We start from the raw sequence: 16,454 nt of genomic DNA, 5'->3' as shown, positions 1-16,454 counted from the left end.
GGTGTCCGAACTAATGGACACGGATCTGCAGAAGATCATCAGCTCGTGTATAACGCTTTCCAATGACCACTGCCAATATTTCCTATTTCAGGTATGCGATAGTCACCTCTTCTTTTTCATTCTTTTTTTTTTTGCTTGACACTTGTCCAGTAATATTTCATATGTTCTCCATTATGTCATAACTTAGTTCATTCACACCTCATGTTATTATCCGGAAGTAATGCCTTTGGGCTTGCTTAGCTAGACATAGTCAATCCCATGAGTTATTTGGATGTAATGCCCATGGCTATTCTTCCTCCCGACATGAATCAAAAGATCTGGTAATGTTACAACCTTCATCTAAGCTATGCCTGCCTATTTAACTGGACATATATTCTATTCTAGACGCCTAGGTGCTGCGATTGGTGAGATCTTGTTTAATCGAGTCATGATGTTTGGTTGTTCCAGGAAAGGTTCTTGTATGATAATATAATGTTTTTATAGTTGTATACCAGTTTGCAGTTAGTCCATGGTACATGTTAAGTTGCCAAGTTCCAACTTGTTAAGTTGCCAGAGAATGATCAGCTAATTTCTGGAAGAAGCACCGGTCAATTTCAGTATCTGTAACTGTAATGGCACTATATATAGTAGATTCTATAGCTGCACCCGGATAGTAGTTGTGTCCTTAGGAATGATAGGTCTTAAAACAAAACAACTTGATACAAAACTTATTTTGCACATGGGTATTTGCATGAACATATATGGCGTAAGCCTGTGTGTAAATAATAAGAAAAGTTACATGTATATATATACACCTGGACTCGAGCATTTTAACCGATACTTACCTGCTCGACTTGTCTTACGGATTACTTTACTTTGTAATTACTGTGATATCTGTAGTTTTTCTGCCGACCATTTTATGATTTCTCTAATATTTGTGAATCAATCAATAGTCTAAGCTGCCGCCTTTTATTGACTGTAGCTGCTCCGAGGGCTGAAGTATCTTCATTCAGCAGGGATACTGCATAGAGACCTGAAACCAGAAAACCTCTTGGTTAATGCAAACTGTGACCTGAAGATCTGTGACTTTGGTCTTGCTCGCACAATTAACGCTAAAGTTCAGTCTATGACTGGATACGTTGTCACCCGCTGGTATAGAGCTCCCGAGCTGCTGCTCGGCTGCGACAACTATGGCACCTCCATAGATGACTGGTCAGTTGGCTGCATCTTTGCTGAGCTACTTGGCCGCAAGTCGATCTTCCCAGGAACCGATTGCCTAAATCAGCTTAAGCTTATAGTCAATGTTCTTGGCACCATGAGCGATGATGACCTTGAGTTCATTGACAACATGAAAGCTCGCAAGTACATCAAATCCCTTTCGTACGCCGACGGGATTCCCCTCACTAGCATGTACCCACAAGCGGACCCTCTCGCCATTGATCTGTTGCAGAAGATGCTGGTCTTCGATCCTTCCAATAGGATCAGTGTCACTGAGGCTCTGGAGCACCCCTATATGTCTACGCTGTATGATCCCGACGCAAACCCTCCTGCTCAGGCGCCCATCGATCTCGATATAGATGAAAAACTCGGCGTGGACATGATCCGAGAAATGTTGTGGCAGGAGATGCTCCAGTACCCCTGAGGCTGCCATGGTGGTGAATATGTGACGAGCAGGAATGAACACGTGAAGAGCTATTTGCCACACACCCACAACATGATCTTCACATGTCGTTTCAGTGTAAAGCTTACTGCGATTATCGCACCTATCAAGTTATCACAATGAACGTCTGGTGACCTGTTATGTAAATAGGTGCGCAATAAGACCGCCTATGGACTACTTGTAGTATATAAATATGTTGTAGAACTAGAAGTAGAGTTCAGTTAATAAGGATTCAGTTATGAAGACGCTTGTGTAAATTGCAATCCTCTTTTTTTTTACCTGATTTCAAATTGAAATCTTAGAGGCTGCTCTATGTATGGAGATCTCGACTTTCAAGTGGCCTTGGTTTTCGTCTGTTTGCTTCAGAGTGGTTACCTTGAAATCTGTCTTGTTTCTTCAAGAGCTAGAAACTGCAGTGTGTATGGTGATTTCTTTTTGGCTGAAAGTGTATAAACTCTGAAGCTCTCTGTAATTTGCAAATTCAGTACCATCACGTTGATGTAATGGTGGTCAAAGTTATTAGTCCTATTCCCTGGGCAAACTACTTCCGGGAAGAATTCCGATCTCCCACTGGAGTAATCAATATGCGGTCACAACTTGTCGGAATAAATAATTGAGCAATTAGCAAGCAATGGTATGAGGAAATATTACCGACACTACTATCCCATAAGCCCATAATAACTCTAGCAGATGCGTCGTATATGTCTGATCGCCATAATAACTACTAGTATGGCGATCAGCACACAAAAAGTTGCCTCCTCCATGATATAAAATACTCCCTCCATTCCACAATGTAGTGCCTATAGATTTTTGTGAAAGTCAAACTTTGCCAACTTTGACCAAACGTATAGAGAAAACTGTCTACATCTACAATACGAAACAAGTATATTCTGAAAATATAACTCACGATGTATCCAATGATGTGCATTTCGTCTTCTAGATGTACCTACTTTTCTCTATAAACATGATCAAAGTTTGTAATGTTTGACTTTTGTAAAAATCTATAGGCACTACATTGTGAAACGGAGGGAGTAGTTTATTTCAACAGGTTGAGAATATCAGCAGTGATCGGCATTTGCTGCAACTAAGGTTTTTTGTCACATTTTTAGATGTATGTTTTATTCACAAAAAACATCTACCAGTTGGTGTAGCCCTTCCTACAACCATGGAACAAATCATGAAAGACGACAAATATGCTTGACTGAATCCAAGAAAGACTTAAGAGTTCAAATGTACTTGTTTGCAACATTTAAGAATTCAACATGTCAACATAAGATGAGAACTATGCGTATTTCTTGCAACATTTAAGAATTCAGTTTAGATTCCCGTGTATTAAATTTATCAAGAGGTGTACCATCATTGTGTGCTTGTACTGATTTAAGAAGCTCCCCGTTGTTGTTGTTGTTTTTAACATGACACAGATGAAGAATCATCATCCACTTGCATCTCCGTTAGGATCAGGGGAACGTTCACCGTTTAAAGAACTGAAGAATACGCAAAAATGGTTTGCCCGAACGTGTGATGAGAAGAGAGCGGAAATACAACCGGAAGCGATGCACAACCCGCAGAGAAAAGAAGACTGAATCTATGATTAGTTTTACCACGAGCAAGTTCCTTAGCTCGACGCACCGCGGAGGACCACACCGCTCTGCTCCGGCACGCCGGTCTCGCCAGCAGGCATGTCCCTAAACATGCACAGAGCCTGGGACGATGTGCGCCCGCATCATGGAGGCCCGGAACGCAACGTCTCAGAGAGGCATTTCGTCGAACAGCCCGACCGCCACGCAGGTGTCCCCCGATGCAGGGAGTTGGGCACGGTGCAGCCCCCAGGGCAGGGTGGATGTAGGCTGTCTTGAGGAGGCAGGCATGCACGGCCATGGGGCGATGGGAGAGGGCGGGCGTGGGTGGGAGCTGAGCTGCGTTGCAGATGACGTGGTTCCCTTGCGGTGGATGAGCAACGGGAGGTGCGCGCCGGCGAGATCTGGGTGGATTGCGGGGAGGTTGCCGCGGAGCGCCGCTGTTGCTGCTGTTCCTATTGCCATTCCAACGGACAGAGTATATGCGTCGGAAGAGACAGACACATCACGGAGTGTTCCCTATGTAAAGTTCCAGGCTTCCAGCCACCCTCGGATCTCAATCCCATGCGTCGCGTTTATCTTCAACCTCCAGCCACCTGCCCTTCTTCCCAGCCCCGCAACCGGCATCACCCTCGGCCAACCACCACCTCCGCCATCCCCATCCCGTGACTTTTCTGTGAAATAGGAGATCACAAGCGCCTGCGGTACGGCAAATGCACTATATCAACCCCCATCAACCCTGCTGACTAAACGTAGCAACATGCCCCTGGCTAGAAAATAGCTTCTTCGAAAAATCCTTTGAGCAGAATTACGGCTGAGCAAGATGGCAGCGCCGATAAAATGTAAGCAGAATTGCTACAGCCAACGAGTAACAAGTTCTACCACTGTCGGAGAAGATAAACCAATTTGTTTGTTTTGTTCCGTTGAATTAATTTAAGGAAGCAACCCTCCATGATCCATCTATCCAAAGGCAAGAGAGAAAATATGCATGCAGATTTGCACACAGGCAGCCTGACTGACTGCTCCTAAACTGTTTGTCAAGGAGCATTGCAGACAGACTCCCCGTATAATGTACCAAGAAGCTAGGCAAAAAGTTTAACGACGGTGCCATCCTTTTCCTGACTATATAATTACAAAGACATTTTCTCCTCCTTCAGCAGCCGCCTCCTCTCCGCATATCGACATGACATGGTACTCTCTGATTCACTATATAGCCTGCGTCAACCCAGTCAATCAGTCGAATTGCATCCCAAGGTCGAAACGGCTACAATTTTGTCTCAATACAAGAAGTCAACTCATTCAATCCTTATTAGCAGAACATCACTCAAAACATAAGTGGAAATAAATGGTTTTGCCAAGTTAACATGGCATGTTTGAAAGAAACAGCATGCTGATGAAATGAGCCACGGGTATCAGGGATTGTCAAATACATAAATGCAACAGGGATCCTCGAGGTTTCCCACTTTTCAGGAATGAGTTTAATAGAAACTACAACGTTAACATACTATCTTTCTAACCAAGAACCAGAAGTGCTTGGTTGGCTGGAAGCACGAGTCAAGCACTCGTCCACCTGCATTCGAGACCCCACCTAGGCAGGTGCTCACTTCTTTTAAAAATAAATAAATGCCCCGGTGATAATGTCCATGGGTCAAGTTTTTTGTGGTCAAGAAAAAAATATTTCCTAAAATGGCCACATATCTTCGCACATAGTAGCAAGTTTAATGGAAACTACAATGTAACATATTGTTTTTCCTAATGAGAACCGAGCACAGCAGTTACTCGGTGGGTTAGCAGCATGTGTGTGTGTCACATGCTCACCCACACGCGTTCAAGGACCCCCCTCCACAGGTGTTTGCTTCTTTTATTAAATTAAATAAAAACATTTTCTTTCCTAAATTGGCCACACAGAACATTTATTCCTTCCGAATAGTTGCCAATAAGTAAATAAATAAACTAAAGCATTGTTCAACCAACGACAATATAAGTGTTTCACCTGCAGAAGACAGTACCTACCTTGACAAATTAGGGCAATGTCGCTTCACTATGTTTATAAATAAGGCTCTCCATTCATGTACAAGAAAGCTAGAGTCAGGAGGTAACTGAAAAACAAAATTATATTGCATTGCATACAACAGTGAGATGATTGCTCGATACACAGAAACAAAAACCAAAAATATTTAGTCAGGAAGACCATCCAAGCAAAATTTCACCTACCAATTTGGGACGTGGAAGGGAGACTTGGCCTTTTCTCTACTAGCTCATAATGGAGAACAAAGTTATCCTGCAGCAACACACATGCTCCACTATCATATGCAATAAGTGTGCAAGAGATGCTGGATATTCACCCAATGTAAGTACCTTACGCACTGTTTCCCAATTGGGTTGATGAAAGAAGGCATAAGACCCCTGTTCATATGTAGGAGTTTTGATGAGAGGCTCCATGTTAGGAATTCTTGTGAGCCATTGCCGCACTTCTTTATGGTAAAACCATCCACGATTATACCTGACGAAAACAATACACATGCATTACATATCTAAGAATTAGTATATACCAAAAAATAAACTGGCTGAAGCTCTGCTCAGTTGTGATGTATGCACTAGGCACGAGCAAGGGTTAAGACAAGATATTATTGCCAAAAATGGATAGCTTACAAGTCAGTTTGAACAATGCTCAGCAATGCTAAACATAACTTGTGCAACTTGGCAAAAAAATCATCAAAAATAAATAATAGAAAATATTGATATTTGATAGAGAAAACAAAGAAAATGGAAATGGAAACATCCACACAGCTTTAGATGCTAAGCGGGTCATGAATACATTCAAATGTTGCCGACTTAGTATTCATCCAGGAAGATGAATAAATCCACAAGGTTACTTAATTTTTTGTGATAGATCCATGAAGTCAATGGGCCTGGTCCACTATATGACAGGTTACAGGTTAATATTTCTCTAGTGTTATGCGTTTGATCAAGACATAGCAGTATGTTCCCTTATCAAATGATACCGCAATAAGATCACATTTCTTGGTAAAAGATTCAGAACATGAACAAGCCGCATGCATGACGATTCAATTATTACATCTAATAAGATATGTAAATGAGATAACCAGTGAAACCATGCACTCACAGTTCATTGGCAGCACATATTTGAGCTTCATCCTTCGGCATGCTGAAAACCAAAGACAAAAGATCATAACCTTAAAATTTACCAAAACTAATGGCCGAACCTAATACATTCAAGTAGTGAAAGTACCTGTAGAATATGTAAAACAGTATGAGTGTCTGAAATTTCTGAAAATGCATAGGCTGCACCAAGACAGAACTTGTTACAATATATTTATCATAAAATGAACCGGCTGCATCAAAGAAAGATTCTCGGCCTTTCTTGAATATGGGTTTAAAACATCTCATTACACAGAAATAGCCTACAGATATTGGCAGCTACCTGAAATGCTGGGGGTTGCTCGGCCACATAACAAGCTGGAGTAGGATATTCAGGATCTCCTTTTGCTGGCTCATTTGAAAATGGAGAGCCAAATGTCTTGTACAGATTGTCTGGTGAGTTCAAATTCAAACCCAACGTTGTCAAATCTATTCCCAAAGCAAGAGATGACAAATCAGGATCATTCATCCTTATAACCCCCAGCAATCCTAACAAACCGTATGGATCAGGTGGTGTTCGGCCTCCCAGAATGGGCTTTAGACCATGATCCCCATATGACTGTGTGGCTGAAGACATCTGCTGCAACCCGAAAGGACTCTGAGCCTGCGGCTGCTGGTATTGCTGGAGCAGTTGCTCGTATGATCCCAAACTAGAAGTTTGACTCAGAGAGTTTAGTGGTCTTAGTCCAATATTTCGGGGTCCGGCACTCTGAATCTGACAAACATAATGAAGATTATTCTATGTGTTAATGGGTAAGTATGAGCAGTAAATCTGAATATGACGTGCCAAAACAGAAACATATCAGAACCATGACAATGCAACAGATGTTAAATGTGTGATGATTATTTCAAGGGATTTCTGATATAACTTACTGAATTAGCACCCTGCTGATGTTGCTGACGATTTGGTTGGTAGCTACTTCCTAAATTAAACCCAACGGACCTTGCCATCTGTGTAAGTGTTCATAACATGTCAAAATAAATGCTCGGAGAAACAAAAATTCAAAATTCAGAGACATGAACCCACAGGATATTGTTGTGCTTGCATTACAGTTACATTCTCGTGAAGTTGTTCCTTGTGATGTAACTCCATACCATAATCTGAACTGCTACCTGATAATTCAAAATGTCAATATTCCGTATAACTTGGCGGAATGGGGAAAAAGGAAGGTAGTGCAATGATCAACCAAAAGATCTACTTCAGGAAAGAATTAAAAAGCCTAAAGAATGAAGAAACACTACCAAGGTCTTATTTTGTTTCGTGCATGTTTATGGAGCATTAAAGCATAAGCATATTGCACATGGAAAGAATAGGTCCAAAAATCAGAAGATTTAAACCATGCAAAACATGTGGCACCATTAAAGGAGAATAGCACAAAAGTTGACCAAACAAATGATAAATTACATTTTATGGGAAGATGGTTCGTCAGCCTAAACTGTAACAATAGTACTAAGATATTAAAAAACATTATAGTTACATTTGGGCAAGTGCAACTATTTGTATTCATCCGTACAGCTGTCTTGATGCCCCGAAGCGGGCACAAGAAAACAAACAGTCTGAGATGCTTACCAAAGTTGAGGAGTAAATGTATGTGCGCGGATGGCCAAATTGGCAACTTTGGCAGCAATCTCTATTAAATGCTGCAGCTAATTTTCAGGACGTTCTTTTGATCCATATTGGTCCACACGGTGGGTCATGAGTCTCATAGTTAACTTACTGCCATGGTAAGCTTAAATGAATTATAACCATGGTAAGCACCGGGATTAAGTTGGCTTAACCACCTCCCAATGCTGCTATGCCTCAAATCATACCTAATATTTAGCTCAGGTTTTATATGAAGAGTAGGACCTATGGAAAACACGATGGGTTAGGATGCCCTTCCATCTATGACCGTAAGTCATGATATGAGAAGCTTACAATAAATTCTCTATACGAGTTCTCGCAGGAAAGACAAATTGATTATCTTCCCCTAAAGTAACTAATTCACGAGCTCTATACCCATCTTGTGTATTACATTGCCCTACACACTTCCATTTCTCGCCAAAAATTAGGGCTACTTGTTACTTATAGGCATCCGAATTGCAGCGCACGTAAGCATGTTGCAGTGAGACCCTTTTATCTAAATGTCGTTTGGCACATTTTTTCTAGGTTGCCACCATATATTCTAATGATGATTCATGGTAATTTCAGTTCGAGCATCACATAATAATAATAAGTATATTATTATTGCCAATAGATGGTGCACATATGCATCCTTGATTTGGCATATGTATATCTTATAAAGCAATACTACCTCTGCACCAAAATATAAGACGTTTTGTAGGCTAAAACGTCTTATACTTTGATACGAAGGGAGTACCAAATTAGTATTTATGAGATAATTTTCTAAATTCCCGCGAGGCCACATCAGCTGCATGGTCTTGCCCCACTGGCCCTCTCATGAACTTGCTGCATCTTCGCCTTCCCACCTTTATGATTGTATTCACAAAAATGGTGTGCTATAAATTTCGCTTGAACGAGCGCAATACCTTTTAGTTAGGTCAGTCAAAGGTGGCAAGAGAAGTAGAGAACACAAAAATACCTGTCAATGTATAGAACGGTAGTAAGCATTCATTGACTTGAGGAGAAGATCACCGTATTCCTACTACACGACTAAAAAAACAATAGGCATTAACAGATAGAAGATTTTATGACAGAGTAATTTTGTTGGTAACTAAGCTGTTCAAATACTGAGGTTCAATCAGTACAGAGTAGCGGAGCTGTATAATAACTGGCATGCAGCCAATATTAGAACTTCAAGATCACAAAGTAACACAATTAAATAATCATGCACCACTGCACCGAAAGTATAATGAGAACAATCTCACTGAATCAACAGACAGGTTCTAGAATTAATTCAACTGTAACAACCTTTAAATCCTGGCAAAGCCGGGAAATCTTCGTTCTGAATACTGAACTCGTGGTTTTGTTGAACAATGGAGTTAACACCAACTCCTTGCTTCCGTAGTGACCCTGCAATTTAGAGAGATTGGCCAAGAATCCTCCAAAAATAGGGAAAAATATTTATGATTTTCCAGCAATTTTACCATATTGTCCCTGTGGACCACCAGCTGAATTAGGTCGACCAGTCAATTGGGGAAAATCATTGATGTCGAATGGAGTGCTGTCACTGGCGTCATGTAGCATCCCCATAGAACCTAGAGAATTGTTTCCTGGTTGCATTTGGTTCTGGGATATTGAACCTCCAGACGTTGGGTATGAACTTCCAATCATATTGATCAGTTGTGATGATCCTGGTGTTCGAGATAAATAAAAATAAACAACAAACTGAATGAGAACATGCAGTTCAACAAAAGAAAATAACACACTGTATGCTTCTTTATCATTCACCCTCATGAGACTATCACGATTGTATAAAGTATAAACAAGCTTTTATCATAACCCAGCTACTTTCATAAATTAAATTGGTAATATCACAAAATATAACAACATTAAGAAATAGGTACAGTAACAATCACTAAAAAAGCAAGAACAGACATATTCGAACAACCAACATATGCCTGCAAAAGAAAGAATATCGATGACAGGAATTCCAACAACGTTGCACTTCACTATTTAAGGTCTTAAATTCTAAAAGTTGGCTCCTAATGTACAGAGGTAACAAAATGCCTATTGCTCTAGATAGTGTTACACTTTCAAAAAAGAATTCTGCAATACACTATAGCATCACATGGTTCATAATTTATGAAGCATGAACACCAAGGCTACCTACTGTGTTTTCCAACAAAAATAAAGGTCCAATGAAACCTATATCATATGCTGACCAGTTATTTCATATGCCAACCTTTTTTTGTAAGAAAGTCAAGGGGTGAGGATACAGCTCAAAGCAAAGGATATGGTAAGTAAACTCTGAACAGAGTATTAACATAGCAATGGTTAAACATGCTTAAAAATATTATTTCGAGCTAAAACATAAAGCTTAGCGTAAATTTATGAAGTAAAAAAACCAACTGATGGTTAAATAAACTACCTTGCGGAATAAGGTCATTCATCATCCTGTTGGATCCTTGCACATTTAGTCTTCCACTTCCAGCATTGTTACTAAAATCGACGCGCGATGAGATACTCGGCACCGACAATCCACCAGAGCTTATATTTCTTCCAATGTTACTTCCACCCACGATGTTTCCTGCGGAGCTTGTAATACGTGGACCCAAGTTTCCTAAAGCTGGAGATACTGACATGCCAGGAACAGAATTTCGATTCCCACTGATCCCCAAATTTGAGTATAAACCTTGAATGGTACCACCCATATTCATGCCACTACTAAATGCTTGACCTCCACCAACATTCATTCCTCTACCACTGACACCTGAATGTGCATGAGGAATCTGCAAAAGAAACAATATAATACCAAAACAGTAAAAATCATCATCCTCCACATGAAACCACGGCAAGAATATGTTGTATTTAACCCAACAAAATTGTTCCTTAGATTGCAAACCCATTAACATGCATGTTCGTGCTGTTCAAAGTATAAAAATAAAAATATTGCAAACCTCCATAAAGGTGGGCATTCAAACCTGAGACATGGCAACTGGAAGGTTGTTTGAAGCAAATCTCCCAGAAATGATCCCTCCATGTTGTTGAACCCCAGAGGACGGAAGGCCGCTCATCGCAGCATTCCTTTGTGCAAGTGATCCAGGCATATTTGGAAGACTGAAATTTCCATGAGTGTTGCGCAGACCTGAAAAATGCAGAAAATGATAAGAGATAAAAAAGGTGTACACAATGGATGTTGCACTATGTCAATGGGCTAGCCTAGCTAGTGTACCATATGCTCACCAGAGTGATGGAAACCTTGAACTGATCCAGATTGACCAGAAAAGGATGTCGCAAATGGTCGTGCAGTTGAGTCTGGAAGATTCGATGCAGAACTGTTAAGATTTGACTGCCAAGGAAGAAAGCATCAAGTTATCAAGACAAATAATAACAAAACATAGTGAACTGTTAAGATTGGCAGTAAACATAGTAAATGCATGGTAGTACAGTTACAAGGATAAGCAAGTACATTCAGCAAGCCAGACATTGATGAGAACAGAAAAGCGAGTCAGCACTCAGGATCAAATGATGATTGTCCACCAAAAATGCCTGAACCGGTGATTCCTGCCAATCTGAAACAGGAATGTACACATCCGTTAGTAGCTTGTAAATTAAAGGACAAATTGCGCATAATATTTAACTTGGTATGAAGTTGACATATGAGCGATCCTTCCAACATAGGCCAACGATCAAGTCAGAACAGTATAGAAATGTACAGATTTCAGCAGTGAGGAAATGCAGCCAGCCTAGGGGCCAGACATGGCATGTACATCTCTAAACTTGTGCCGATAATGCTCGAGTGTGAAACTAAAAGAAGGCCTAATTTCCAACCACCTGACTGTTTTTTTAACACACCAACTGACTGTTGAGCAGCAAACGGTAGCAAACACTTGAATAAATACCAAGTAATTCAGTATTCAAAATACTTTAACATGATATGATTGTTTAAGAAAAAACAGAATGATGCAGAAAAACCAAAAAAAAAAAAACATGGTTAGTAGAGCCACAAACCACATGACTGAGCGGTTGAGCTGATCACTGCAAACACGATGCCGATACACTATGCTCCACAGCGTACAGCCTGTCGTTTCATGGCTCTTTTAACCATGCAGCATATTTTCTTGCGTGCTGTTTTCAGGGTTTCAGAAAAAAGAAAGAAGAAAAAAAACGCCGATGGCAGAGTAGTTTTGGATGCTGAATTCAGCCGCAGTAATTCAACTGTTGGCTCCCTCCACATTCATCATCCATCACCTGTTCTGCCGCTGGATATACACATCTTATGTACTCCAGGCGACACTACCAGATCACGGATGCAGTAATAAAATGAAAAGGAAAAACAGGGCGATTTTGGCCTAGCCATGTACAGGATCGTTCCTGGAACAGTCCACGGGGGAGGACCTATGCTCCCACCAACGGAATTCGGCAAATACGACGGACCGCGGACACATATGCAGGTATGATCTGTGCGTTTCCCGTCTAATCCGCGGGGCGAGTAGTTCCGTACCTACAAAATTCCGAGCACGCTCTAGTCCATTTCACCACTCGGGCAGTGCCAGATCGAAAAATTGTAGAGCGGGGTGAGGAGGGACGGGCGAAGAGGCGAGGGGCGCGCGGCGGGGGCGACGGGGAAGCACTGGGGAGCGGCGAGGGTGGCGGGGCAGTGGCGGGCGGTGGGGCGGGAGGAGGCCGGAGGCGCAGCGGACGGCGGCGCTCGAGTCGCTTGCTGTGAGGGTGGGGGACTGGGGGTGTGGGCTGTGGGGGGAAGAGACAGATTTTTTTTTTTTTTGAGAACTAGAGACAGATCTAAGGAAATGTGTTTTTTTTTGAGAGAGAGAGAAATCAAGGAAATGTGTGAATAGTAGAAACTGTCAAACCGGGCCCGCGCGTACTGGGCCTCGATGTCGCATGAGCCTAGCGTGAAGCAGCCCGTCTAGCCCAGCATCATTGTGGGCGGATATTTCCGTAGACAGCCCTCATCTCAGGGACGGGCGACCCTTTTTTCGTTTTCGTTTTCTTTTACTTTTTTTGGCTTCATTAGAAGATGAATTCATGAAGATTTTTTATTTTTATTTTTCTCACTTTCGTGTTTCCTTTCCTTTTTAAATTTTCGCTTTTTCTTTACTATTTATGTTCCTTTTTTTATTTTTACTTCTCCTTTTGTTCTTCCCTATTTCCTATTTTACTTTTATTTTCATTTTGCGAACATTTTTCAAATTCATGAAAACCTTCAGGATTTCAAACACAAAAGGAAATTCAAACATCTTCATGAATTCAAAAAATGGTATTGAATTCAAAAAATGTCTGTGAGTTTGAAAAAATAATCTTGGGTTTTAAAAATGTTCATGAATTCAAAAATATTCCCCTGTTTGATAAAATGTTCGCAAATTCCAAACGGATTTCAAAAAAAATCTTGAGACTCAAAAAAAATTGTGATTCTGGAAAGTGTTCATGATTTCAAAGTATGTTCATGACTTGTAAAATGTTCACAAATTCGAAAATATTCCCATGTTTGATAAAATGTTCGCAAATTCCAAACGGATTTTAAAAAACCTTGAAAATAAAAAAACAATCGTGATTCTGGAAAGTGTTCATGATTTCAAAGTACATTCATGACTTGTAAAAATGTTCACGAATTCGAAAAATGTTCATGATTTCAAAAAAGTTCACTAATTAGTATAAAAATTAACAATTTCAAAAAATGACGTAAATTTGTAAAAAAAAAGTTTGTGTTGTTGAGAAAAGTTCATGATTTCAAAAAATATTCAGGATTTCAAAATAATTGTGAACAGGGGTCATTGACAAAAAAAACAAACAAAACGTATTTTGTATATTTTTGTTTGGCAAAAAAATCTGAAAGATTTATCCTAAATTCTACTCCCACCGTCTCAAAATGTAAGATGTCTACACTAGTGTCAAAAAACATCTTGCATTTTGGGACGGAGGGAGTACTTAAAAAGCTTTGCCACGCTGCATAGGTACGAACTTCAACATATGTTCTATGTGGGAGAGAAAAATTGTACTTGCAAGAATCGCGATGCGAAAAATGGATGACTAGATAGAGAGGGCCTGGATGCAGATGCTCTATTATATATTTTTGTGACTACCCTGCAGTGATGGGGAGCAGGATGGGTGCACAGTTTCCGGCTTTAACCGTGGAGCAGTCAATAAAATTGGCCGGATCATTACTCTTCGACTTTTCGTGGGCATCAACCTCTACCTCATTGTTCGCGCGCACGCCGACGAGAGTGCCTTCGATTTGAAGCACAGGAATTACTACAACGATGCAGCCGTCATCGCAAGTAAGCTGCTGCCGTTACAATCCAACTTTGTGATCCAAACGAAGCATCACTGTTAGTTAATGCAATTCAGCCTCACTAACATGCATCATTTTCTTCCTTCACTGTGATTATTTCTTTACTTTGGTTCTGAAACAATCATAAGATGTGTAAATTTGATTAGTGTGACTTGTGCACGGCCACGTCGCGTCTGCTCCCTGGGCTCTAGGGAAGCTACTGGACCACCTGAGATTGACGTACAGAAATCCTCCAGTCATGATCCATGAAAATGGTAGGCCAAAGGAAAACAGAACTTGCTTTTGCATATAGTGACATGTTTTCCGAACATGAGCTGGCACTGTAAATACTCGCCGGTTTGGTTTGAACTGAGAAACGAAACATGCTAACCTATGAAAGAAATTTCAAAGGCATGAAGAACCTTTTGTTTGATGATTCAGGGTTTTCAGACTCCTCCGAGCTCCGGAGAAAGATGAGTACGACGACGAGGACAGATCAGAGTACCTGCAAAATTACCTGGAGGTTCTCTCTACCTGTACATACGGTGAGTTTTTTTTATCTCCCTGTGTGTATACCGTGTTTGTTTATCACGATCAAAATGTCTTTCATGAACTCCAACCATGGCCATGTCAAGAAAACCAACACCATAAGAGTTCTGTCGAATCTCTTGAGTACAAGTGTCCAAGAAACAGAGAAGGGATTAGTTCAGTTCAAGTAAACCTTGGTGTTGTGCTTGCAGGAACGGGTCGGATGCGCGGGGATACCGTGTGGTCTTTCCTCGACGTGTTCGAGTTCATTTTCGGCTATCGGTCGCGCTTCGGCCTGTGCGGCGTCGACATGAACGCCAGGGGGAGGACGCGGTATGTGAGGAATTCTGTCCGATGGTACTCTGGCTTTCTCAAAGGTGGCGAGCTGCGGCCGACATCATCGTCGGGGAAAGACTACGTTGCCGCGTGACTTGGGTTCTGTGAGCGACGCTGACAGTGTTATTTCATTTATTTTTTCTCATGATCTGCTCAAGTTGGTCGTCGTTCAAGCTATGTTGCTAGTGCGACTTGGTTGTTCAATCATTCGTTTCTGTCTCAATATTTCTGGGTGTAACATTTTGTACTCCTCCGATCCAAAAAAAAGTGTCGCTGGGTTGAACTAAGGTTAGTTCAATTTGAGTTCAAAGCTGCGGCGCTTATTTTGGATCGAAGGGAGTAGCATTTAAGCCGGAATCAGTATATATACATTTTTTGGATGAAAAGGAAGACCACAGTCTACCTTATATACTAGACGATACCCCGTGCATTGCTGTGAAATTGGATATGTAATTTCTAAATATTGTATAGAATATTAATTCAGTCCTTCCGATTTAAACTACTTGAGAAATATCTGCATAAATAAAAGAATGTCTTAACATGAAGAGTCGTGCATGTCACAATTAAATGCAATGTGATCTAAAACCCACTTTAAATGCACCATGCATGTTGCACGGGGAAACGGATTCTCTAACATTATGAAGGGATGTCACGAAGCTACAGTGCAATCCCAGTGCAAAACGGAGAAGGGATGTCACGGACACTGTAGCAAAGACATTGTGCACAGTTACTGTTCATAGAAAATAAAATCTGAAATTAATTTTATTGCATCGTAATTTTGTTTGTATGTAATTTTTGTAAATGTATACAGTAGATTTGTAATTTACAGATTAATTCAAGTCATTTTAGGCTTAATCATATAGATGTGAAGAAGGGATGTCAGGGTACTGTAGCTTCCTGACATCCCTTCGTGATATTAGAGGATCTCGTTCCGTTGCATGGTAGAGAATTCTCATGAGTGGATCGAACCGAACATATACCAATGGACCAGGCTAGTAAATCTACCGACTGCAGTAATTTTGTTGATGTGGAAGCACACAAGTTAAGATAATTAGATATGGTGGAAATCAGGCTGTAGGTGGACACGGGTTGTAGTATATGTTGAGCAGCTGGTGATGCCTCCTTTTAGTGATCCGGTAATGGAACAGAAAAGTATCCCGCACCTATTTTCCTAGAGGTGACCCTGGGATATCGAACCCACAAGAGAAAGATTCCCTTGAAGTGATGGTCTTTAGCAAGCTTTTGTTAAATGATCAATTTTAGCTTTTGACCGGATCAATCAAGCAAACCATGATTCAAACATTATAATAAAAATAG

General features: G+C 40.8%; 1 protein-coding gene and 1 non-coding gene across 7 annotated transcripts; one reads left to right on the top strand and one right to left on the bottom strand.

The window, feature by feature from the left end:
* Nucleotides 1-671: 671 nt before the first annotated feature.
* On the bottom strand, nt 672-12,728 carry LOC123112651 (probable NOT transcription complex subunit VIP2). Of its 6 annotated transcripts, none has more exons than XR_006455626.1 (16): nt 12,486-12,728; nt 11,451-11,553; nt 11,225-11,330; nt 10,963-11,126; nt 10,410-10,770; nt 9,466-9,672; nt 9,290-9,391; nt 7,406-7,491; nt 7,252-7,329; nt 6,662-7,093; nt 6,470-6,522; nt 6,344-6,385; nt 5,575-5,719; nt 5,431-5,497; nt 5,230-5,315; nt 672-1,012 (listed from the first exon to the last, which is right to left on the bottom strand). XR_006455626.1 is itself a non-coding variant. In XM_044533705.1 (16 exons), the coding sequence occupies exons 2-15, from the start codon at nt 11,466-11,468 to the stop codon at nt 5,264-5,266; spliced, it is 1,875 nt and encodes a 624-aa protein (XP_044389640.1). In that variant the 5' UTR covers nt 11,469-11,553; nt 12,486-12,728; the 3' UTR covers nt 672-1,012; nt 5,230-5,263. The 6 variants fall into 6 exon arrangements, 4 of the variants coding, with proteins under 4 accessions (XP_044389640.1, XP_044389637.1, XP_044389639.1 ...); XM_044533705.1 differs by having other exon boundaries at nt 5,230-5,277; XR_006455624.1 differs by lacking the exon at nt 672-1,012 and adding an exon at nt 4,114-4,431.
* Nucleotides 11,225-11,302, top strand: LOC123118286 (small nucleolar RNA snoR35). Its single transcript, XR_006457836.1, has one exon. It is a non-coding gene; the product is annotated as a small nucleolar RNA snoR35 (small nucleolar RNA).
* Nucleotides 12,729-16,454: the final 3,726 nt, after the last annotated feature.

The sequence above is a fragment of the Triticum aestivum genome, chromosome 5B (genome assembly GCF_018294505.1).
Source record: "Triticum aestivum cultivar Chinese Spring chromosome 5B, IWGSC CS RefSeq v2.1, whole genome shotgun sequence".
Lineage (NCBI taxonomy): Eukaryota > Viridiplantae > Streptophyta > Magnoliopsida > Poales > Poaceae > Triticum > Triticum aestivum.
Note: the sequence above shows the minus strand (reverse complement) of the source record. Positions and strands in the feature narration are given on the sequence as shown.

Excerpts from the sequence above, each read along its gene's own strand:
- LOC123112651 (XM_044533702.1), bottom strand. Across the intron at positions 7,492-9,289 it reads GGCTTTGCCAGGATTTAAAG|GTAGCAGTTCAGATTATGGT; the intron begins GTTGTTACAGTT and ends TTGAATTATCAG. Across the intron at positions 6,386-6,469 it reads CTGTTTTACATATTCTACAG|CATGCCGAAGGATGAAGCTC; the intron begins GTACTTTCACTA and ends TTTGGTTTTCAG.